At 43.1% G+C, this 24,479-nt stretch overlaps 1 protein-coding gene across 1 annotated transcript; it reads right to left on the reverse strand.

Annotated features, from left to right (window-relative positions):
- Positions 1 to 3,627: 3,627 nt before the first annotated feature.
- Positions 3,628 to 22,947, reverse strand: PSMD11 (proteasome 26S subunit, non-ATPase 11; the record flags this gene model as incomplete). Its single annotated transcript, XM_085318922.1, has 13 exons — positions 3,628 to 5,070; positions 5,200 to 5,342; positions 6,951 to 7,002; positions 8,198 to 8,233; positions 8,827 to 8,952; positions 9,564 to 9,626; positions 11,291 to 11,351; positions 11,595 to 11,739; positions 12,390 to 12,584; positions 14,342 to 14,399; positions 14,762 to 14,833; positions 17,497 to 17,621; positions 22,830 to 22,947. Coding segments are annotated over 12 exons (1,194 nt in total), but the record flags the coding sequence as incomplete, so codon positions are not given.
- Positions 22,948 to 24,479: the final 1,532 nt, after the last annotated feature.

Here is a 24,479-nt window from a genome sequence, read left to right on the forward strand (position 1 = left end):
GGCGGTGCCGCCGTGGGAACCCGCCGGTCCCGGCTCGTCCCGGGGCCCCGCAGGCGCCCGGGTGACGGCGGCCCGGGGGGTCCCAGCGGGGCTGGCGGGAAGGGCTGAGGCCCGAGGCCAAGGGCACCGAGTGCTGGCCGGACGCTGGAGCCGGTGCCCCTGGGACGAGGACCCCGGCGCCCCGAGCACACAGCCGTGGGGCAGCGCCAGCCCCGTGGGGCTGCACCAGTCCCGTGGGGCAGCACCAGCCCCGTGGGGCAGCGAGCTCTGCGCGGCCTCGGCTGGAGCCTGGCAGGGGACAAACCAAAGACAACCCCCGCGCCAGGCGTCTGAAACGTCGCTTCGCCCTTGGCTGTGCAGCTCGTCCCGCAAAGCCCGAGTTCGGCGCCTGCGGCGAAAGGCAGCGGCGTTGGAAAGGTGCTGGAGACGGAGCGGGTTGGCTTCGGGCCTCCACAGCCTCCGTCTCAAAGTGGGTTTTAATAAACCACAAGGGCTTGGGGCAGCGGGGGTCCTGGCCCCCCCCCCCACGGGCAGCGAGGAGCACAGCGGCCGCAAAGCGGCCCCCCCGGCCGGCGCCGGTGAAAATCCACGGCCGCCCGCGGCTTTGGGCGAGCTGCAGCGACACTCAAAGGCTGTCAAAGGCTTCTCTCGGAAAGGGAGATGCCGAAGCCTGTTGCTCGCAGCAGCCGCTCCCCCCGCTTCCTAACCCAGCTTTTTGAATACTTTGACTTCTTGAGCTATTTGCCCTTCTCTCGGTTCAGGTCATTCATCCTGCAAGTGGCAATTCAACAAGCGTCAGGATTGCTCTCCGGCGGCTTTTTGCTCTGTTTTAAAAGGTGCCGGCCCCGTGGTGCCGGGTTCAGCCGCAGGCTGGTGAGCAGGCGTGTATCTGCGCCCAAAAGCCCCCGCTGCCTCTGTCCCCTTCCAAGGATGCAGGAGTCTCTGAAAGCGCCGAGCATCTCCCACCTTGGCCTCTGYAGCCGTCGGGCACGATGGCATCGTCCCAGCGCACAAGGAGCCGAGAACCTGCCGGGAAGGAGGGSGAGAAAGAGAAAAGGGCCGTCGTCACCCAAACCACCCAAAACTATCCTAAGGTGGCCTCACCCGGGCATTCCCAGCCACGTAGTCTCCCTGCAGCTGGCTTTGGGCCATAAGTACAAAGCCAAACCCAGGAGATTTTTCGATGGATCCCTCTTTTTCACGCCCAAGCTGCAGCATCGTTTTTCTGAGCACCTTTAGCTCGGCGACCCCAGTCCGCACCGCGAAGACCACGCTCAGCGGCGTCAGCACCGCCGAGCAGGGCTCGAAAAATCCACGMTCGCACCGAACGAGAGCCAGCCTGCCGAAGGAAAGCCCCGGGCGAAGCGCTGCAGCACGGCTGCCACYGGTGCGTCACGGTCACCGCCAGCCCGGCATTCAGCAGACTCGAGTCCCGCGTCCTYGTCCTGGAGCAAGGGTGGCGTTAGCCCGGCACCTCTTCCTCGACTGCTCCAACCAGAGCACCAGCACAGCAGATACAGCCCCGCTTGGGCCCTAAAAACCCAGCTGCTTCTTTAAAGTAACATTTTGTCCCATTAGTGATTCATGCCCAGAAGTGCTGTCTGCTTCTCATAAACCAGTTTTGGAGCCAGGAAGGTTTTYAGAAGGCTTGGTCAAAAGAGAAATATATCCCTTTTGGTAAACAGTTTTAAAGGCCTCCTGCCTAATGGTCAGAAATAGACTGTGCAGATCTAGTCCGATTGGCACTCCTGAATTTGGTTATTACTAAGAAATCTCTTTGTTCATTAAAAATACCGCACGGTCCCAAGCGGCACGAAACTTGCCTTTGTGTCAACGCTTGCTTTTTAAGTTAAGCCTTTTGAAGCTTAAGCCAAAGGGGTTTAACGAGACCTAACATTTGAGCTTTTTTGGCCCTAATTTTAATACACTTGGACTTGGAACACAGGCTCTCAGACGGCTCGGAAAACCCCAGCTTTCCTCCGACCGTTTGACCRACTAATGTGCAATTAGCCCTCCTTAACCCCCCTTCTTGAGCACGAGGGAGCCAAGCTATGCTGAAGACAGCATCACTGCGGACCTGCTGTAACTTTGGTGCTCCGAGTCCCATCCTCTCGTCCTCCAGCAGAGAGGCCTTTCTGGGCCCCCCAGTTATTAGCTGCTGGTTAGGACCCTGTATATATTTTCCTTGCCCTCTGAGAAATAGCAACCAGGCCTGGATGCTGTTGTTGCTGAGGGCATGCGTGACTTTACGGCAACCTCTTTACTCTTCTCCATCTCCACACTTTGCTAGCGTAATTGCTGCGCCCAGAGGCTTCCGATCCATTTCCATGAATGAATTTCCACTGATTCACCTAAGATTAGCGACCTAAAATCAGTGATTCATATYCGCTGCTCAGCATCCCCGAGGAAAAACACTGCTTAAGTGGCATTACAGTGAACTGGCCAGAGCAGCTTTTGGGAAGTATCTTACAAGCTATATATAGTTCAAAACCCTATTAAGAAGTGTAGAAATACATTTCCACTGAAACCAAAGCCATGCATAAGAACAGGAATTAAGTCCTTTCCATTTTTCTCCCTACACGCGTTAGCACCGCAGCCATACGTCCCCATCCGTAGCCCACAGCGAGATGCAGGCTGGCTGCACGACTGTCAAGCCGGCGCTGCCCRGGGAAGCGGCACCTGAAGCCGGGCAGCAGCATCCTCATGGTCCAAGGCCACGGCCAGGCTGCCAGGTCCCGGCTGCGCGAGCAGCACACCAGCTTCCCTTCTCAAGAGGAGAAGCTGAAAAGGGCTCAGAAAAGTTGTACGGCAAGAAACTGAAGACATTTGATTCAATTTTAGGGAAGCTGAGGGGAARTCCGACTACGGTTATGAATACATGCAGGTGGGAAGGTCACTGACAGCTTTTCAGTCYAGTGGACAAGGCACAGCAAGAGCTTATGTTGGAATCTGAAACAATCCAGAAACAAGCAGATTCCCCCAAAACAAATCCTCCCCCCGAAAACAACCAAAGGTCCTTATGCCTTTTACCTAGGAAAGTGGCTTGAATGATCTTCCAAACAAACTACCAAGCAGTGTGCCAGATTTTTCCATCTCTTGAGGTCATTATTTAAAGACCAAATTTCTTGCCAAAGACCTGCATTAGCTCAACCAGATGTTGATGTATGAGTTTGACACATGAAATCTACAGATTTCACATCGGTTAGACAGAACACTAAAAATCCTCTTTAGCCTTAAGATGCACTGCATTGCTCTACACAGTTTGATTCTTTCTCCAAAAGAAATCAGAGCTTTTTCAAGAAAGGCTAGAGGTGCATCAGGCCAGGTGGAATTAATTTTTAAACTTTTATAATTAAAAGAAAAACAAATTAAAAGATCTCTTCAGTTTGTAAAGCTCAAACTTGCTCTGCCAGGAACGGGTAACCATCCACAAATCTTTTGTGCTGCTGCTTAAAACATGATCTCTTACGCTCAGCGTCTCGGAAATGTCGTCTTGTCGCTGAAGGTGCTTTTGTGAACTCTGGACAGATTTTTCCAAGCGTCGCAAGCCGCACTTCCCTTAGCTAAAAGAAAAACGGCACCAAACGTGCACATTATCTGCCTCAACAGCTGAAGACAGGAGACGGATTTTGAAAAAAAAATTATTTTATTGGAACTCATCTGAACATCAGATATACCTGGTGTTGGTTAGCAAGAACCGTTTGTACATTTGATATTGATGGTGCCAAAAACCCAAACAGTGACTGACTGGATGAGATGGAAAGTTTTTTGTTTTTTTTTTTTTAAAAAAAAATGTTGGAGAAGGTTAAAATGTGAACAGAAAGCAGAAAAATCAGCCAGTCTAAGATTCAGTGTGAAGACAAAATATTTCTTGATAAAACAGAATCCTTTTACAAAATATAAATTTAGTAAGAAAACGTGGAGAGGGAGAGAGAAAGGGAAACAGAGGGGAAAGGAAAAATAAAAGATTAGCAGGACAGAGATGCAGAAGCTTACACTGCCCAAATGGCATTAAAACCTAGCTAGTAATCTCACCATAAAATGAAACATGCTGGAATACACCGTGCTCCACCCCCCACATATATTACTTTGGAACAGTAACGAGGAAGCTCCCCAGCAAGTGCTACACTAGGTCATTCCAGAAGGGCCAAGCTGTCTCACATCAGATGTTTAAAAGAAACACTATACAGCAGAGGTAAATAACGACAGTCTGATCAGCGCCCAGGGCAGCAGCTCACCTCCCTGCTGGACAAGGTTTGGCTCTCGCAGGGAGGTGAATACTCAGGGAACGCCTGCTCACCTGTTCTTCCTACCAATGCAGGTGGGGGGGAGGGCTAAAACATTTAAAATCTAATCTATTTTTAAAACAATAGCATGCAATACAGGCCTCCAGGGGAAACCTGTGCTGTTCCCTTTGCTAGAAACTGGCCTAATGGTCTAATCAGTGGCTGCAGCTGTCGCTAATAAGTTTTTGGCTGCGCAGGGTCAGTCCAGGTTAGCACGGCACAATGACAATTCTGAAGCAGGTTCCTCGGGTGTGAAAGCCTTCAGGAAAATCATTGTGGAGCTGCTTTTGAGGGGATTAGAGGCCTTATTCAAGATTGAAAAATAAACCAGCAGTCTGTACATTTAGGGTTTTTTGGTTCAGTACAAATGGAATAAACTTGGCTGCTTATACACTGTCAGTAAGTCTCAGGTTTCAGAGTAGAGGGAGAGATGAAACAAACTGTTTTGGGCACCTAATGGTAACAAAACTTCGTCCCTGCTTAACTCTCTGACATCCCTCAGGAAGTGGAAAGCACATGTTTAGGTAGTGTAAGCCTTTTTCCTTTTATTTAGAATACCCTCTTTGTTTAAACAATATTCCCCCCCCAGATACAAAGTTCGGCCAGTAAAGATTACATGGAAACTGGAACACGCATCGTATGGAATACAAGATGCACCGGATGAGGAAGTTTAAAAACTTTCCAAGCGAAAAGTAGAACAAAGAAAAAAGTCTCCTAACATTTTCCCAAAGGTTTCACTCTCCTGTCACACACACTCTCCAAATGACAGCTACCAAATTCAACTCTGCAAGAGAAAACAGAGCCATGTCAATCAAGAGGAAAGAAAACAAGCCTCAAGGACACAGACTGCACCTTGGCCCGGGGAAACGACAGGTCCAGAGCAGCTGGACCTCCAGCTCCTGCATGCACTCACCTATGTTAGCTTCTTGGCTTTGTTGTAGAGCGAATCCACTACTTTACTCATATTCTGAATAGTTTCAAGGGCAGCTTCATAAGTTTTGTCTACTGGGGGTTCATCGAAGATAATCAGGACTCCCTCGCCTTGGTCAAGGATGCCTATGAAAACAAAGCTTCGGTTACCAGTGTAACGCTCAGCAGATCACATCATTTCTTAGGGGTCTTCCAGACTTTAGGCATGCAGGGATGTACCCAACAAGCATTCGCTCCGATGCGTCAGGTTTGGAAGGGGCTAATATGTTTTATTAGACTAGCTGACTGATTTTGTCAGACTGCAGTAGTGGAAGCATACSCAGAATAAAGGGACCAGAGAGCAGCCTAAAAACACATCGAGGAGAATATTTATGACTGCATACTCCCTAACAGCTACCTGCTTCCTCAAGGCCCATGTGCCGAGCAGCACGGCTCAGCAAGCCAGACACTAGTGGAAGGCAAAGACACTATTTTTAATTAGACTATTTCCAGGTGCCAGATGGGCACTGCAGCTGGGTTCCGCAATTTTTGAGCTATTCTCTAACCAACACATCTTAGCCAGCTCCCATTCATCCTGCTTAGCCATTTCAAGAGGGCTTTTTAAGCTGACAGTAGGGACAATGTAAACAAGAACGGAGCTGTTTCCTTGAGGGCTCATTAGYGGAACAGCCTCTTGTAGTCCCAGACAAAACCAAACCAATCAATTATGCCAAGTGGGTGCCCTGACGAATACGTTAAGAAGCATTCCTGCACAAAACGCTCTCAGTGCAAATCAACTGGGGACGGTGACCATCTCCATTTTACAGGCGGGGGTCTCAAGCCTTCCACAYACTGCTCTGGTGAATGCAGACCCAGTGCCGTATCCCCAAAGCCATCTTTCTTCCCTACCAGGACCTGCTGATCTTCTTCAGCAAGTTCACATGGCAGAGAAAGGCCAGGAAGACAACAGCTAGGGGCATCACGTGCTCTGCATCACACTCAGCTCTCATCTCCACAGCTGCCTTGTTAATGCTGTGGACAACGGGCAGCGGTTCAGACTGGTATCACTATTTGCCAGCATGGATCAACTGCTGGATCTCTGCCCCACTTGAAAAGCAACAGCCCAACAGTATGAATGGTTCGTGGCTGCTAACAGACCACCTCACAGAGGCAGAGGATTTACCAAGAAGCAGCTGCTTTAGCAATAAGCAGCATATTCCACTAASCACCAAGGCGGAATAGCACATCTTTGCTAGATAGCCCACCAATGGGCTCACAACTGTCCCTGAATGCAGTTGCAGCAAATAAGGAATTAACTATGGTTTCTGATTTGTGAGAAATTAACCCTCAAGCTTAATGATGGCAGATGAAAAGAGCAATGGCAATAGCCAATAGCAAGTATAATTTCTGGAGAGCCTTTCTGGCTTATAGTAGAAACTACCTATGAGATGCACACTGCTTCCTAGTAGCTACCCAGTGATCTCAGCATTTTAAGGTCAGTCACAACAGGCAATGTAGAAGACTCATCTCAAGGGCAGCACTTAAACTGCTGGTTACTCCATATGTCACAGACAAACCCATCACTTCCTGCAGCACCCATTAGCCTGCCTGTCTGCCATCTGAAGTAAAAGCAGTCTAAGGAAGACACCTGAGGCTCAAAGATGCGGTGATGAGGAGGAGGCTAGCCACAACTTTCTTATACACAGGCTGACTGTGAGTGGCAAGAGTAGAGACTTGAAGGACACAGAGACTCACCATGAAATTTCTTGTCCAAGATCATCTGTGACAGTTTCCTTTCTACATCAGCCTGAAATCAAAGCAGAAGAATTAAAAGCCTCCTAGAACTATACAAAGAACTGAATTTTACTACTTCATACTCAACAGCCCTGGCAGGATATAAGCAATGCTTCAATGAAGTAATTTTATCACAGAACATGACATCAGGACAGATCTCTTCTTGCATGCTGCTTTGATAATTTCCAATCCTCTAACGCTTATGGTAGTAAGCACTAACTTTTAATGATGAGAGCACCAGGATGCTTTTGCCCTCCTGTTCCACAGAAGACAATGCATCTGTCATTTCACAGAAGCATGACTCATTAGGGGTTTTGGAGCATTCTAGCCTGGTTCAGCAAATACTTAGTGAGGTGCTGGCCAAGCTGTATGGAAGCCACTCAACACAGACTATCTCCTGCCCAGTTCCAATCAGGGGTCCCATGGGAATCAGTTCTTCCTCTTCCATTCTCTGGACAGAGGACACAGAGCTGTAGTTAAGAAACTGCAGTCTAGTTTTACTCAAACTGCTAAGCAGGTACTAAACACCAAGGGCTGGGCTAGGAAAAGGCTTCACAGATATAAAAGGAGGAGAGATGATATAACTACTGTGCAGGCTGCAGCCCACAACAGTTCCAAATCACAAGCCTTAATGACAGTACAGGGCAAAAGCACTTCGGGATGCAACAGACTGAAGACTGTTGTGGATTTTCCTAAAATTTAAATCTTAGGAATCTAAGGCGGTGGCAGCAGCGGTTAGGATTGTCTTTAAAGCAGTTTGTACAATAGTCAGTGTGACCTGCACATCCCTAATGAAATTCCAACCACAGAGGCTAGCTGGATCCCGTATTTTAAGAGTCTCAGAAAGACTCCTCTGTGCAGGCTCATGAGGATTAAATGCAGGTCAACAGGGTAAACTGAAGWGGTTACAGGTTCTAACAGCAAAGGAAGATCTGTCTTCAGTAAGGAAGCAARTGCTGACAAAGGGAATAAGACTATGCGAAAGAAGGTGATGTTAAAGGAAGTCTTAGCGTAGAGGTAGCCAGTTAAATGACCCCTGGAAACTGTCGGTATTAAGTTCGGTTCTCAAGTGATATTTGCCTCTAACTGCTGTGGAGCCAACCTGCCAAGTTTAATAACCTACATTTATTTCTTGGTGGTAAATGCAATTTGACCTCTCAGTTCCTTGGCCTTTAAGACATGTCACTGATTTCTAGCAATGTTCTTACCTTTGAGAGCTTGATGAGGCTGGATATGTGTTCAATCTATAAGAGAGATCAATACAGTTAAATGAATCTTTAGCTATACCTTTGCTATGCAACACAGGTATGGGGCTCTTCCATGTAACAGTTAAGGGACCTGTCAACACTCTGGTCTAAAATCTACAATGGCTTCACTTAAAAGCTTCATCTCTTTCAGATTTCATATCTATTTCTAACTGAAGATGAACTAGGCATGAGCCAGACAATGAAAACAATTTCACTGTTAAACATGAAATAACTCATTTCATCTCTAAGATTAGTATTATTCCAGCTTTTTCCCACACCCTAAAAGAGCCCTTTAAAAAGCCAAACACCATGACCTTCAGTGTTAAAAGCATATCCCATTTTCAGGATGCAGTAAATAAGCGAAGACAACAATTTCAGAACTCTGGGTCTTCCCAAGTTCCCATCAGCCCTTTACTTATAATTTTTCAGCTGAACTTGATGAATTCTGAGCTCTGGATGTGCTGAGCAGCTATCAGAGGTTATTCGGAGCAAAAAGTATTCTGTTTGGGAGCAAATCCCTCATCTAGTTTCACACCAACAGCAGGAGACAGAGGTGCAAGCACTTCAGTGTGCTTTTTGGATACGCTTACCTGTACTCTGGAGAAGGGTTCGATGACTCTGATCAGATTCTGTTCCAATAAGTTATCATAGAGCTTAGCCAAGTGAGTGTTTATGATGGGGTCGTCCCTGAGCTCCACCTTATAGTCTGTCAGAGCCTGCAGGAGACAGGGTGGGAACAAATAATTCCGATAGCAACCAGTCTCCTTTCAGAGGGTGAAATGCAGTCTTCCCTCCCTGCCCAGTACAGCAGAAGTGGTTAATCCAATCCCATGACTTAGATAGAAGGCCAGGAGRTCATGACAGCATAACAGCCTTTAAGCACCTGGAAACAGGTATCTTCCATCTTTACATTGCTGGAGCTTAGCAAGCCAGCACCTCTGGCTTTCAGTGAGGAAACAGCACAACAGAATTGTTTCCTGACGTGGGAATTCTCTCCTCTATCTTTGCAGCGTTCTTGCTGTATTCAGAAACACTTTTAGGAAGGTACAAATCCCAATGAACAGCAACAAAATTACAGGCAGCTGGTTCCGAGTTGGCTCTCCAAAAATCCCAAATCTAGTTTCAAGTAGGCTACTACTCCCCATGCTGCAGGAACCAAACCCATTGATTATTGTGGGGTATTTGCTTCAGTCAGACTGTACTTGACACACTGTTTGCTTTCTATGAATGCTGTTATGGTTTCGTGCTGTGGGATATAAAAACTCCTACAAACAGAATCTCAATGTTTTGTCCAGCCAGTCCTCACGTTCTACCCTTCTCTTCTCACCTTTTCAAAATCTGCCAGTGATCGGTTCTTACTGGCCTGTGCCACACATTTTAATGCTTCTGTCTGCAGAGAAAAAAATAACAGTAGGTTATTTTTCTGGATGCTCTCCTCTCAGTGCTATTATGACAACTGTGCAGTTTATAGAAAATGCACTCAAGAAGTAGAGGGAACGTTCCTTTTGCTACAAAGCCCTGTCAATTTTACTTCCACACACTGAGTAAGAACAGCTGCTAATAAAGAGAACATACAAAACAGCTGCAGGACACACAGCATGAAATCAGCTTCATGTCAACAAAGAACTCGAGTTTTGCAATGCTTAAGAATACCAGCTGCAGGTCCTATCAGGTTGCGGGTTGGGAGCAAGTAAGATACAATTTTTAAGGAAAATGCACATTTTGGCACTTGCTTAATCTGTGAACATGGCCATTTTTAGCCCTTAAGTTGTATTTCTCTCCTTCAGAATGTAACATTGCCCCTGCTGAGGAACAGAAGCACGGCAAAAGTCTTACTGATACCCTATCATGGATAGCATCAAAAAACCCTTGTCTACTAGGCAATTGTTGAAAGAAAGAAAACCCAGCCACAACCAAACTACTGTATTTATACTATACAGAATTGTAACATCGCTGGAACAATCGTTTCCAAGTGGTGAGAGGCACAAGCACATTAGAAAACTAGGACAGCTCGGAGGCAACGGTGCATGAGGCCCAGGCTTCTGTTATCATCTCTCTCACTGAACTGCCCCAAGGCTGTCCACATTCTCTCTGCTCCCTAACCTCAGTCTTCACAGCTGCTGCAGGAACTTATGATCACTGTTGTCTCAGGAGGACAGCGCAGAGGACAGCTGAGATTCTTCAGTGCCCGGAAGGAGCCTCTAACTTAGCAGTCATTATAGAGAAGGGGAYGAAGCAGGACCAGGGCTGCCCTTCACAATCCATCAGGGATAATGCAATTTTCCACTTCAGGCTCTTTTCAAGCCCTTGTGCTTTCTGTGCTCATCCTCCTCTATTTAATAACTTTCCCAGTCCTCTGTGAGGTAGGTGGGCATTACCTCCCAAGTCAAAGCAAATACCTCACCAACCAAAGCCACTGAGAGCATCACTGTGCAAGCCTGGCTCAGACCCTAGCACTCCAAGCTCTTGGCCCTGCGCTTTTTATAAGCATTCTCGGATTTAATATGAGGGTGGCATTCACAGACTGGCAAGTTAACATGTTAGAACAAGCAGTTGATTTTAACAAGTCCCCAGCTGCTTGACTTCCACCTTACAGTCATCTAGGTCTCAAGCTGCTCAGCTGTGCTGCTGTGAACGGGACTTGCTACGACCCAAGTAAGAACAATGCATAGCTCCRATTTAAATACAACAGGTCTGCGGCTCAAGAGCATTTGTCTAGTGTTGAGATGACAGTATCTTACAGCATTAGGCATTTAGTAGTTCATAAAGAAATCAGCAGGAGAAAAACACAAAGAGAAAATGAAGTGAGAAGGGCYAGATTCTCAGCTGGTGAAAATCACTGTATTTCTTTTGAAGTAAATTGACTTATGATAATTTAATCAGTTCTGGAATCTGGCTCAGGATGCTCAGAAATGATAGTATTAAATTCCTAAGCACAACAGCAACAAAAACTTTTGGGACTTGAAGTAGGATTTTTGGTAAGAAAAGACAACAATTCCTGACAAAAAGAATATTCTCAAAAATAGGAAGATAGAAAATATTAAGTTTCCATACCTGTCTTCCTGCATACCGCAGAGCAAGCTTTCCACTCACTAATGCCTGCACATCCTCTGGGCTAGACCAGGGAAGAAAGGGAAGAGAGCATTTATTCAACAGGATGACCAGCTTAAACCTGTGTGTGTCTCAGAAATTCCCAATTCATAGACAATTACTAAACTTCAAACAATGAATAGGTTATAAACAAACACAGACAGCAAAGGTTGTTTGCTTTAGAGTTCTTAGTGGAGTGTCTTATATAGGATAGGTCTTTCTCATTCAAATGCAGGAAGTGTTCTACGCAGACTCATTTGCCACTTACATGTTAAGCATGATTTTGCACAGCAACATGTATTTCAGAGCAGTGATGGCTTTKGGGTTGTCAATTGAATCATAGCCCTCAAATGCCTCATAAAAATATGAATAGGCTGTTTTCCAGTCCTTCTCTTCTGCTGCATGGATAATACCTGTTGAAAGGAACAACAGACAGACACCAGAGTTAATCCTGAATGCCACTGGAAGAAGAGAAAGGAATTGGCCCAGTGCTTCATTGGCACCTCAGTAAAAGGAATTATTTCTTCTGTGCCCTCTTTACCTTATTTCTGTCAGAAGTGCTGAGCATCCATGTCCTCTCTTCAGGACAGTGGGCAGCAAACTCAGAAGAACTTCCACAAAAATTGTGGTTCTACCAAAAAAAGATCATTGCCCCCTTCTTGTATGCCTTGTGGTTATCTTTCCCACCATCATTCACCTGATATTGCAGACACTACTGACAGACTGGCAGTCTGTGAAGTGGTTAAGACAGACAAGCTCTGTGTGCTTTGGGTAAGCACTCACAAATGAGCTCCGAAACAATGTTACAGTAACACTAACATGGGGTAACCTAGAGGAGTTATGGAATCTCCAGCACTAGACATTTTTTAAAATAGTTTGAATAAACATGTGTCAGAAACAATGTAGTTATAGTTGATTCTGCCTTGAGGCAGCTGGGCAGACTAGCGGATGTACTGAGGCCCCGTCTGGCTTCATTTTCTATGATTCACTCAGGAGAGAACAAATATCAGTCAACTGATGCATGACTAGTCCTAGACTTTGCCCTTGTCTTGAAGTGCTTTACCTGACTGCATGTCCAATGCTGCTTGCAGTTTAGGCGGACAGTAGATTGCGTTGGCTGTAGTTCGTGCAGAGGTTAAAGCTGCTCTTGCTTTTGGCAGATTGCTCAGGGCATGGTAAGTCTTACTTTCTAGCAGCTGCACTTCCACCAGCAATGCTTTGTCATCCATCTTTTTCAATTCTCGAAGAAGCTGAGAACCTAGCAATGGAGAAGAAAAAGTTTCTTTGTAACCTGCTCTGCATCCGCTACCAGTGACTACACAAACCAAGAGACTTTCCAGGTGACACTACTTCTTCCACAGCAGTACTGGCTTTCAGGAAGGGAGACTAGGCTTACACAGTCTGTTGTTCCAACAGGAACAATAACAGGAACTTGCTACCAAACAAAGGAGAAGAAATAATAGTAGTACAGTGTTATCCCAGAACTGGAGAAGAACAAACCAATTCTGTACTAGAGGTGCAAGAGGGCAGTGAAAGAAACTGGGTATGTGGAGAGCATGTCTCTGCCACCTCATCATGGGCAGCAGACGCTCAACAGAAAGTCAAGGATGGGTTGTGCAGTTCAGACTGTCATTCTGATACCACTTTCCCAGAGGACAGTATGATTTACCATTCACATTCAGAGCTCCAAGCAAACCTGAAATACTGCCTTTTCCCATTCATTTCCCTAGAGTGAGAACTGAGGGTTTTGAGGCAAGTCCTAAGAATCTGGGATGAGGAAGGAATATTTTAAGCACAAGACATCTACAGACCAATTTCAGGTCTTCTCCCTTATCTTCTGCTAGGAAGCAAGCAGAGATAAGCACCTCATCCCCCCCTTGCTGTCTTTGGAAGAAGCTGATAACCACAGCTGAACCTGCATGACTAGGTGGAGGGGAAGGGACCCTCTCCTCTGCAGAGACTCTCTTCTTGCATCTATTCTCCTCAGTTGCTGACACAGTCCTTCTTGGCCAGCCACATGGAAATGCTGGCTCAAAATGCTGATATCTGGACAGGGCTTTTGGAGTAGGTAAAGGCATTCACAACTCCCTAACCTGTGCTGCTATCATTCAAGTCATTAAATTACTTAAGCACAGCATTGCTGTGTGGATTCAGATCAGTTTAAATCTGAGGTCCGCATGCAGATCAACTCTAACTTGATACTGAAGTCCATGTATCAGAGTACTTAACATAACTTTACATTCTGATCAGATACAAGTCATCCAGGTGATTGGACATCCCACATGTTCTTGCTGCCATAGTTTCGGGTCTCTGGTGAAGCCTCATCACTCCCCACATGAGCACTTCCATCCATGTCAAGGAAACTATCCCTTAACCCTGCTCCATCCACCCGCTGAGCTGGCAGAGTAGTCCATGCAAATACCCTTTAGCCTGCTAAAACCTCCTCTTACACTACTGCAGTCATTTGCAAAATGAGCATTTGTAAAGCACCAAAGGGAGTTGAGCTAAGATGACCTGCTTTACTCTGCTTTATAGCAGAGTAGGAGAGTTCACATGCTTAATTACCATATCTCAGGTGGTGTGGAAGCAAATCCTTAAAGCCTTACACTACTTCACAGAAGGTTGTATAATTATGTCCTTAGAGGTTTGCCATTTTCTGGCATTACTACTATTTTTATAGAGGCCATTTTTGAGCAAGCCTTGTTTCTCCCTTCAACCACCCTGAACACAGCAGTACACAGTGTGTGTTACAGCAGAAGCTAAACCTGATAGCCTCGAACTGGATACATTTCCCCTTTGCTTCCAGAATTACTTGAAATTAACACATGGTGAGAATGAAGAGCTCTCTTAAAGCTTTTGCCACTGGGTTATAGTAAAAGATAGCAGATTTGGTACAGCACTGAGAATTCAACGTCCAAGTCCTATACAAACTACAGTAGTTGGTCATTTCCTGTGTCAGCTTCAAGACTAATTTCAAAGCAAAGATCTACTACTACCACCTAGCGGGAAACTTACCTAGCTGCAGTGCTTCTTGGTACCTCTTGGTATCGAAGTACAAAGAGACCAGCCTCGCCTGGAGAACAGAAAAGGTACTGCTGTGAGGAAAGCCAGAAAAAGGTAGTACAGATTTATTTTGTAAAACAAAACTTTCTGGTTTTATCTGCACAGATTTCACTAAATTAGTACTGTATTCACTACATCATACTGCCTAATTCTGCAAGATCGACCATTTGGAAGATTGGCTAGATCTAAATACTATGAGTACAATTGCATCTATTCAAGAACTGTTGCTAACCTTAGAATAATCTTTATTGTCTTTCCATTGCAAACACAAAGAAATGGGCAACATGCTATAAGTTCTCTACTTTTATAGAAATTAAAACTGACAAAGGAAAGATGTTATTACATAGGTTTGGGATCCAAAATGTAACATACCTCCAAAGCCTGGCGTAAGAACGTCCTCTTCTCTGATTTGGCCCATTCAATACACTCTAAACACAGGTCAACCTTAAAGGGAGTAGAAAGAAATTTGTAAAGCCTTCTGCTGCCCCTCTTTAAAACAGCAGTATGGTTCAATCATTTCCTACAAAGCAACACAAAAATACAACAAAGCCTGAATCTCCACAATGCAGTTTAAGGAAATAAGTCATACCAGTCCAAACATCAGCACAGCTAAACATCAGATCAGTTTTACTTTGTATGAGCCTTGAGATTAGCCAGCAGTCTTAGAAGCAGAGGACTTTGTAGTAACTAATAAACTTACCCCAAGTGTTTTGATGAACCACAGCTTCAGTCTTACCTAGCTAATATGCAGTTTACCATCGACTAGAAAAGCAGCTCAAGACTGCAAAGTTAAGTGACCTCTGTTAAGCAAGCAGTCAATGGAAATCACACAAAATACACTTTAGCTTCAGGTATCATTACACTGACACCACAGTCTACACTCACAGAAACATCAAGCAAAATGAGATAGAATGACTATAGCCAGTGCTAAATACCTCCATTATTCTCATTATTAAATTAACTTCCTGCCTCTTGTAACTGATGATCACTATATTATACTACTTATAACACATATTGCAACAGAAACTGAAGTTCAGAAGGCAAGTAAGTTGTAGTTTAAGCTCTAGCTGTCACCAAAAAATAGACCACCTTCTTCCATTGCTTTTCTAACGCATTTGGCTTCCAAAAACTTTTTCTGACCACCAGTGACAACTCTCCCACATTGTAATATGAAAATAAAGATCGGGTTTCTGAAGTTTCACCAGTTAAAAATTACTACTGGAATCCTAATAGTGTATCTTAAACAGCTGTGTTTTTGTCTGAAATAAAAACATCTGGGTATGTGAGAACTGATTCTGCTTTAGGGCAAGGGATGGACTAAAAGACGCTGAGTTTTTTTCCAGCCCTGTTTTGCACCATTTCATTTGGTCATGGAAAGAATAAAATTTTTAATTGTTCTAGAAAGGAAGGAAAATGAAATGCATGTGTTGTAGGGCCTAAATATAAGTCACACTGTGTGTACATGACATAGTACAAAATTACAGCCTTCAAATAAACAGAATATAAAACTACTGAAGGTGTAAAGCTATAGAGGTACCCAGGCTCCACTATTTACAACTGAGTTAGGCACCCACACCTAGTCATACCCGACACCAGAAGTTTTATCTATAGCTTCAAAGCAAAGTAAAAGAACCAACTGGCTTCTCAAACTTTTAAGATCACTGACATTCCTTTGATGAATGAAGCAATCACAACCCACCCCAATTAGAAAGGGTGCCAATTTAGTACTGGCCTATTATATACAACAAGTCATCCTGAAGTGCTAGGCTCAGGAGCACCTTTATCCGAGGTCTCTCAAATGTCAGCTGTTTCTGGAGCTGATCTGCAGCTATTGTACAGAGCAGGACTTGTCAGCTCCCTGTCACTTCTGATTAAATGGGGGCAGTTTACAAAAAAAAAGCATGAGGTAGCATTTTTTTTGCATTGTGATAGCTATAGTACTAAGAGTTGGAAAAACTTTTAAGCCCATTGCTTTACTGGACTCTCAGGAGTCTTGATAAATATTACATTGGGGAAGCAATGAGTTATCCCTCTGAACTTTTGTGAGGCAGTATAGTATCCAGGATTATTGTATCAAGGACCTTGCTTATAGTTCATTAATGTTTCGGGTTTGACTCCCAAATACATCTGAAAGTGAATGTTTTAACTAACAGGATCACATCTCCACCAGCATTACTCCAATTTGAGTTCTTGTCATGAAATGGCACCGATTGCATCCAAATATCATCATTTACATCAAGTCACTTTTAGAAAAAGTCTGAAGCCAGTCAGTTTCCCTTGTCCTTTAAGGGGTTTTCTTCTCACCTGCAAATCCACACCCCAGTCTCAACCGACTTCCTCCCTTAATCTCTTCTGTCAAATCCAGGACAAAAGGTATTGTCAGTACTCCCCTCCTTTTCCCATTCCCAAATAACCAACAGTCATTTGACTACAAAATATCCCTATTCTGGGGAGCTAATGAGAATGAAATAAAACCTAACTATGCACTTGGACTGAACGAGTTTTCTCGTGGTGATATACATTAAGCCTCAGAATAAGGAAAAATAAGTTCATTTACTTGAAGTAGTTTACAGTTGGTAGCTCCAAAATATTTTCCACTCCTACTTCACAAGCAACTTTCAAGCCTCAAAAACCCTCTGTAAAATAACAACATTCCCTGCGCTGTGTCCCCATAAAAAGCACCTTCAAGTCTGCAGTTGAAAGCTGCTAAATAATACTCACCAGTTTCTAACCCCACCTACTCCTCAACAGACCTTAAACACTTGCTCCACTAGCTCTGTGTCATCATATGTTGCTCCCACTTATTCCTTGGAGTAAGTACAGCACATCTCACCTCTAATACCACAAACACTATGAATGCTCTACACTCAACAGCACGCAACATAAAACTAAGAAAAACGCTCAGGGTAAGAGCAGTATGAGGCTTGCAGAAAAACACAGTTCTGAGTGACTTAAATTATGTAATGTTTTATTAATAGAATATATCCAAATGCATTCAATGAATTTGTTTCCTGACATGAACGATTGTTCAGTGTAAAGCAAATTAGCTCAGGTACCAGTACAACAAGCTTTTGAGGAACAGACTATTGCTGAAATTTAAATCTCACCTCCTGTCCTGTTGCTGCCTCCATATCAAGGAACAAATCAAGCAGAGATCGGACTAAGCGGGCTGCCTTTGCTTTGCTGATTGAGTTCAAGAAGGGTCGAACATACTTCAGAAGTCCTCCTAGTTCTGTATACCAGAAAAAAGTCATGAAATACAACCACACAGCCAAAAGTTATACTGCAACTGGAGCACTTAATGTGTCTGTACACAGTAATATTTACTACACTCAACATTTTACAGCAGTCTCTCAACATCATATACAGGAAAACAGTGAAAATGTCACCTGAGGGAGTGAATTGCAGTAAAGGAGAGTACTGGCAAAGATGACTGGTGGGTTCTAGTCTTACCCACAAAGCACACATTTTCTGTTACTTTGGCTAAGCTGATTATAAAACTGTTTTTAACTACACTTGCCTCAGGCACATTTTAAAGACTTAAGTGTCTTAAATGCTTTGAGATTTTTCTACAAAATGGGTAACGAAGTTTACAGTTTAAGCGTGTTTTATTGACCTACAATTTAAAATTTTCAGCTGCCACACTTACCTACCCCCTAGAAAGTCAGATACACTTCACACTCCACTGCTGAAAAAAAGTCACATTTCTTAATGCTTCAGCTACTCACCTTACCTGATTAGATCTTTGCTTACTCAACTGGATGCATTAGTCTGCATGTTACTTTATACTGACAAAGTCTCAAGCTAACAAAGTAAATGTCTTCATGGAGACACACTAAAATGTCATGCCAGCCTACAGACTGAAGGAACGTGGCGGTCAACATCACAGCAGTTTCAGGACTCAGAATTCAAGGAAGCAGAAGGTAGCTACGCACATGGTGGAATCTGTGCAGCACAAGTTAAAAGTCTTCTCCTGTGATAAGCAACACACAGTCTACAGCAGCAAGTCGGGCTGATGTCTGTTTACATTTATGCGGAAGATGATACTTCCAGMAGACTAGCACCATGCAAGTGCACAGTTCAGTGCTGACTCATAAGGCAGTGGGGTCACACACTGAAATTACAACTTACTTCCCATATAAAAACTGTACTGAACAACTTAGAAACCTTAATTATGCCTTATACCAAATTTGTATTGGAATCAAAACTAAAATGAAAGCCTTCAGTACAGCTTTATTTCACCTAGTATATAAAGGGTATGAGCAGAATTTCACTTTTGAAGGATCCCATTGAAGACAGTTGAAAACAAGGTTTGTTTCATATTTCGTTTAGCATTAATGTAAAAGAATTATCCTATAATATCTTAATGATACCTGAATTTAATATAAATAGGTTGAAATTTTTTTTAAAAATCAAACCAAGTCTGATATAATCGCATTTCTTACATTGTTAAAGATATTGAATGCACAGCCTATTCTATCCCATATGCTAATAGTGGTGTATTGACATTTTTATGCAATTAGAAGTGCAGTTTTGGATCAAATGAAACGTATTAATCTCGAGAGTGCCTTTACATCCTAAAGGAGCCTTATTTTCCAAACAGCAAGACAAGAAACCATGATTCATTCCACAATGAAGTATCAGGACTTCACACAGGGAGTAAAACAAGTCATTATGACAGCACTGCATAAAATGGCATAAAAGTTTTACTTTCTCTGTGCCTAAAAATACATGTGCAGATTTTTCTAGAACTGAGCTAGTACTAATTTAACTTCAGAGATTGAGCCCCACTGAATGACAACTTCAATCAGCAGTCAGCTTTTATTCAACAAGGAGCACTGTTCACTCACTGCCACGTGACAATCTTAACTGCACTGCCTCCACTTTGAGGACACACACTGCACTGCAAACTACTCAGCCCACAGCACCACTTGCACACGCCAAGTCCTGATCATCTGAATGAAAAGTAAACATTTTCATCAATGGTTTCGCATGCAGTGAGCAAACTATCGTGACAGCAGCAGACAGCTGCTTTTCTAGCATCATGGCAATTTAATTACATTTGTTTTGCACAGAGCTACTCTCAAATCTCTCTCTCGACACGAGTTTAGAAAGCTGGGCTGCTTGTTGGGCTTGGAAGAGAAGTAGTACAAAAACTTGAGTTCCCCAGCAGCTGCTGGCAGGCACTTACGTTATTTCTTCTCTGATGCAACTAATACGAGCACTTAAAAACAYAGCATTACAACACAGGGAGCAAGTCCATTTCTGTTCAGGTCACGGCACTATATCCTTAGCTTTGAGCTCTGCAACCAGGAATTAGCCAGTTTTCAGTCTTCCTTACCAATTTCCCAGAATAAACAAGACTCCACCAATGCCCACCAATTCTCAAACACTACACAGCACCACTTCTAACACTGTGGGTTCCTGCATTACACCAGCTTCTCACGACCAAGTAAGATATGCTTTTTTTAATGCAGAACATATTCTTTCACAAAAGAAAGGAACTTCAGAACAAAAATCACATGAAAAACACTGCAGTCTTCTTCTTTCTGTAGACTTGCTCAACAGCTGCTTGAGAATTCACTAGAAAGCAAATTCCAAGTTGCCAGCTAGGAAATCCATATATTTTTCAAACTACAAATTCAGACATGCAAGCTGAAAGTTCCCATAGAAATGTCTCTTTCCCATCAATGTAACTGTCAACTATTTTTAGGGTTTTAAGTGAAAGCAATGCTTGGTATGATTGACAACTTTAGAGAGCTGATGAGCAGTAGCCCTGGAAAATGAAGTCTGCTGTTCAGCCTCTGAAAAAGTTTTCTGAATTTCTGATCTGAAAGAGTTATTCCAATGCTATAGTTTTAAGCAGTGCTACAAAATCTAGCACTGTTCGAAAAAAAGTAATTATCTACTAGTTCAAACCTTATTCTCTATCCAGCAGATAGAGAGACGGCCATTTGTTTTTGGTTGCTTGTTTTCACAGAAGGACTGTTCTCCACTAAAATTCAGTTCTCTGAAGATTACAGTTTCATTTTACACTCTCAGCCAGCCAGTGGCACGGCAGTCATAACTGTCAAATCCTACCAAACTGGAGCTGATCTTTTCTCCCCACTGCAACTCACAGACCCTTTCATCTCTGGGAAGTTATCGCTTTAAAGTAACCAACAAGCCAGTGCAATGTCTAGAACTTGTTGAAGAAATTTCACTAGCTAAAACTCATGTGGTGAGATCTACAATGGAATCTATTTCATTCCTGCCAGGAACTGCACAGTCTCAATAATTTTCTTGTTAGGCTCTGCAGGAACAAGAACTGGAACCAGATTCAATCCTGTTGAATATGAAGATCGGTGCATTTACCTCTACCAATATCTTTATGAATAATTGTACCAGGTGTAACAGTTGTACCAGCAACCAAGGTTGCTGGCCTTGACTACTTGTCACTTCTACTAGTCTACTTCACGCTAGGCAGATGACAGAAGGGGAGGTGGCAGGGTCTTTTTTGCAGGGCTCGTGCACCTCTTAACTGTGGCATCCCCTTTCTTCTTTCCTCAGCTTCACCAGAAATCTCCAGAACGTACGGTGATCTCATTCTGATCTACAAATATGCAATTTGCTTCTTAATGCTGCCAAATCCATTTACTTTCATTCAAAATGCACTTGCTCTGCAGTTTAGTGTTCTCTTTAATAGATATCAAATACATTTTACATTTACTCCTTCATAAACCTGGTTTTGATAAATTAACATTGTCATTTTCAGTGACTTAGCTTTCCCCACAGAGATCTATTAGCTAGCCATTCTGTAGGTATACACCAAAGTTCTTCCTACTTGTGTATCAGACTTAGTCTTAAACTTAAAAATACTCAAAATCTTGCAATAGCAAGGAAGCCATTGGGCACCTAAGAGATCTCTTCTCTTAGACTTCTGTAAACCAGCACCACATCAAATTATTTACTTGGAGAGACCAATTGCTCTTCTCATGACTTCTCCCCAGTCTAGCCCAAAATGATCTTCCTCGGTGCAGGAGCAAAGTTGTGTTTAGTCATCTTTACAGAAGTAAACATCAGAGTGCAAAGGACACAGGTACGACACAGATACCTATACCCGAGCTAACTAAGGTCCTTAAAATTCAATTAAATCAACAGACACTTTTACAGCCTGCTCCATTTATCTTATAATAAATGCTCCCTGTAGGAATAGATGAACTGTGTGCTGGAAGGGCTTATTTTTTTCCACTGACTATAAAGGCAGTCCTGACTAGGAAATCAGCTGTGAACATCTACACTTAGGTAAGATGAATAGCACCTTTGTTTCCAGCATTGCTTTAAGTGCAAGTAATCTACTTGTCACAAGCTCTGTTCAATTGCAAATCACAGCAGGATCAGTGTCCAGAATGCTCAAACACATGTAGATGTGGGCAGATCAGTCAAATAGTCAAGTCAAAATATATGTTTACAAAGAGAGTAGGACAAAAGGTAAAGGTTTCAGACTAAATATAAAACTGTGATCTTGATCAGCTGTTACATGAGACTTCACACTGCTTTCTATGAACTACTCTAACATTAGCTTTGGCATCCCAGATGAATTTCAGTTTGATTAAATGTTCTGCTGGCCTGTTTTCCCCAACCAGTTTCAGTTTGTTAAAAGCACACAYGCTTCACTTCACATTCTGAATTATTGTTGTGCACAGTTAGAAAACAGCAMGGCTATAGCAGGGCCAACTGTCCGCCACAGACAGAACGCTCTTTGTACGGACGTGGTGTATCAGCTTCTAAAATGCTTGAGGTGAAAGGTGCTCCCAAAAGGCAAAAGCATTCTTCAGAAAAAAACAAAACAAAACTGCTGAGCACAAAACAACAAACATGTTGCCTTGAGCTTTCCAGGAAACAGAAGATATGAATGAATCCTACTCAAAGACCATTGAATAGAGAACATTACTCCATTTATGCCTTTTCACACTCACAAAAAGGAGGACTGTCAAGTTTTGCTCTTGTGTAGAGTTGGTCAAGGATTTTCTGATGTAATGTCGTTTCAGCAGATGAATCAATTAATTGAGAAAGAAACTGCTGGTGAAAAAAGGCTTTTTGACAAATTTTCCATTTTGAAACAAGGGTTTGAAATTTTTAAAAACAAATCAAAGGAGAAATTTCTCATATCCTGTATGACAACTTATCAAAACTTTACTCACACAAAAATGGTTACGTGCCAAAGGTTCATAAACTACACTTTCCAGAGCATCAGGAATCTTTCGGAATATTGGGCCATAAAACATGAGATTAATATTTTGTTGTTTATCTAGTTTTCTAGTTTCTATTCTGTCTCTTAGAGTAGAAAGCTTTGCCTGTCTAAATCTGCTTTACTTCTATCCTATGAAATAAGGAGGCTAAATTCATTCGCATGTACGTATCTTTTTTCCAATACCTCAGTTGTTTATTTCAGGCTCACCTTCTGCTTGCCCCGTCTTGGCCAAAAGTGATCCCAATTCCAGGATGCTCTGCTCTTTGACTTGCACCGCTTCTTCATCRTTTTCTTGGACATCACGTTTCACTAGAAAAGAGTAGAAAATTTACCTTGAATACTATAGCAGTTCCAACATAATCATTACCAATCACTTCCTGGAAAGACATCAACAAATAACTGTTATAACAGGTAATAGTAAATCCAGCCTGGCCTTCAAGATCTGAAGAGCAGATTATGTGGAAAGTTTAAATGTACAGTTTATAAACAGCACTTTATCTGTACTATAGCATTTTATCCATACTAGAAAATCATGGAGACTTTAACCTCACTCATACATACAACTGTATGCTCAAATTTGAAGACATTTTAAGCTATAAAGTAATCTCATTAAGCTTGTCCATCTGTTCAAGTTTTGTTTAAACAACAACAACAACCACCACCCCCCTCCCACTGAGGGCACTTGAATACTGAAAGCTTGGTGCTGGAATTTCCGATGTTGMCACTTTGTGTATTAAGTTACAATCACTTGGTCAAAATGTAGCACAACTTGTTATTTGTACAAAGGCTAGRTGAACTTGTTCCATTTACCCTTTTTGCTCAGCAGCATATCAGATATTACAACCACTGCTTTTAACATCAGAGTGCAAGAGTCAATACACTTTCCAACAGTAAACTTTGATAATCTTAACAGCACTTTGTGCAGAAATACAACTCTGCCTTTGAAGTACACAGAAGGGTTGGCTAACACAGAGCAACACTAAAGTCTGTACTTACACAACATCAATTAAATATAAATTATCCACAAAACATACACTTTCTTCCATGCAACATACCATGCCATCTGCTACCTGTTACCTGCTGGTAACGTGTAAATACAAATATCCAGCATCCTCTAAGCAGTTGAGTTAGTCCAATTTCTAAATAAACAGATTTCACCTTTGCTGCCAAATAGACAATATCCAGCATTACAGATGGAATTAAAATTCTCAGCACTGGTTCAGAGCACTGACTATGGCTTTCAGTCCCCATAATTTAATATAAGCAGTATCAGAAGCAAAGTAACTTCTCTCAAGCAGGAGAGTTACAGTAGCAACACACACTGGTCAACTCCAACTTACACTTGTCAACAATACAAACTACTACTTCTGACCGAGCCTGACCGTGAGAGGACATTGCAGACACGTCGACAGACTTGAGAGCATCAGCTGCTAATTAACCAGAGAAAATCAAGAGGGACAAAAAAGTTTTAAAGATCTTGCTGCAATTCCAGTTTCAAGATCTAATACGAAAACTAGGAAACATGAATTGCTGGAGAGAGTGAAAAGACACAGTTCACAGTATCTTTTCAGAAATCCCCATAGGATAAGAGGTCCAGAGTTATTCTTTTTGACGCCCGCTTCTAAGGCATTCCTCTTCCCTACCCTGCGCACCACAGATCCCCTAATAAAGGTGAACATCCCACATCACAGCTAAAGAAGCTAAAGAACCATTTGCTTTTGCAGCACAGTTATCCCTTGGCATTGCTGCAAGTTTGGGACAGCCCAGGAAAGGTAAGTGCCGTAAACAGCATCTGTCTTACACCACGTGGAAGCTAAAACTCCAGACACAACACAAATGACGTCAACTCCTGAAAAC

The sequence above is a fragment of the Rhea americana genome, unplaced genomic scaffold (assembly GCF_003343005.1).
Source record: "Rhea americana isolate MKP2758 unplaced genomic scaffold, rheAme1 scaffold_561, whole genome shotgun sequence".
NCBI classification, from domain to species: domain Eukaryota; kingdom Metazoa; phylum Chordata; class Aves; order Rheiformes; family Rheidae; genus Rhea; species Rhea americana.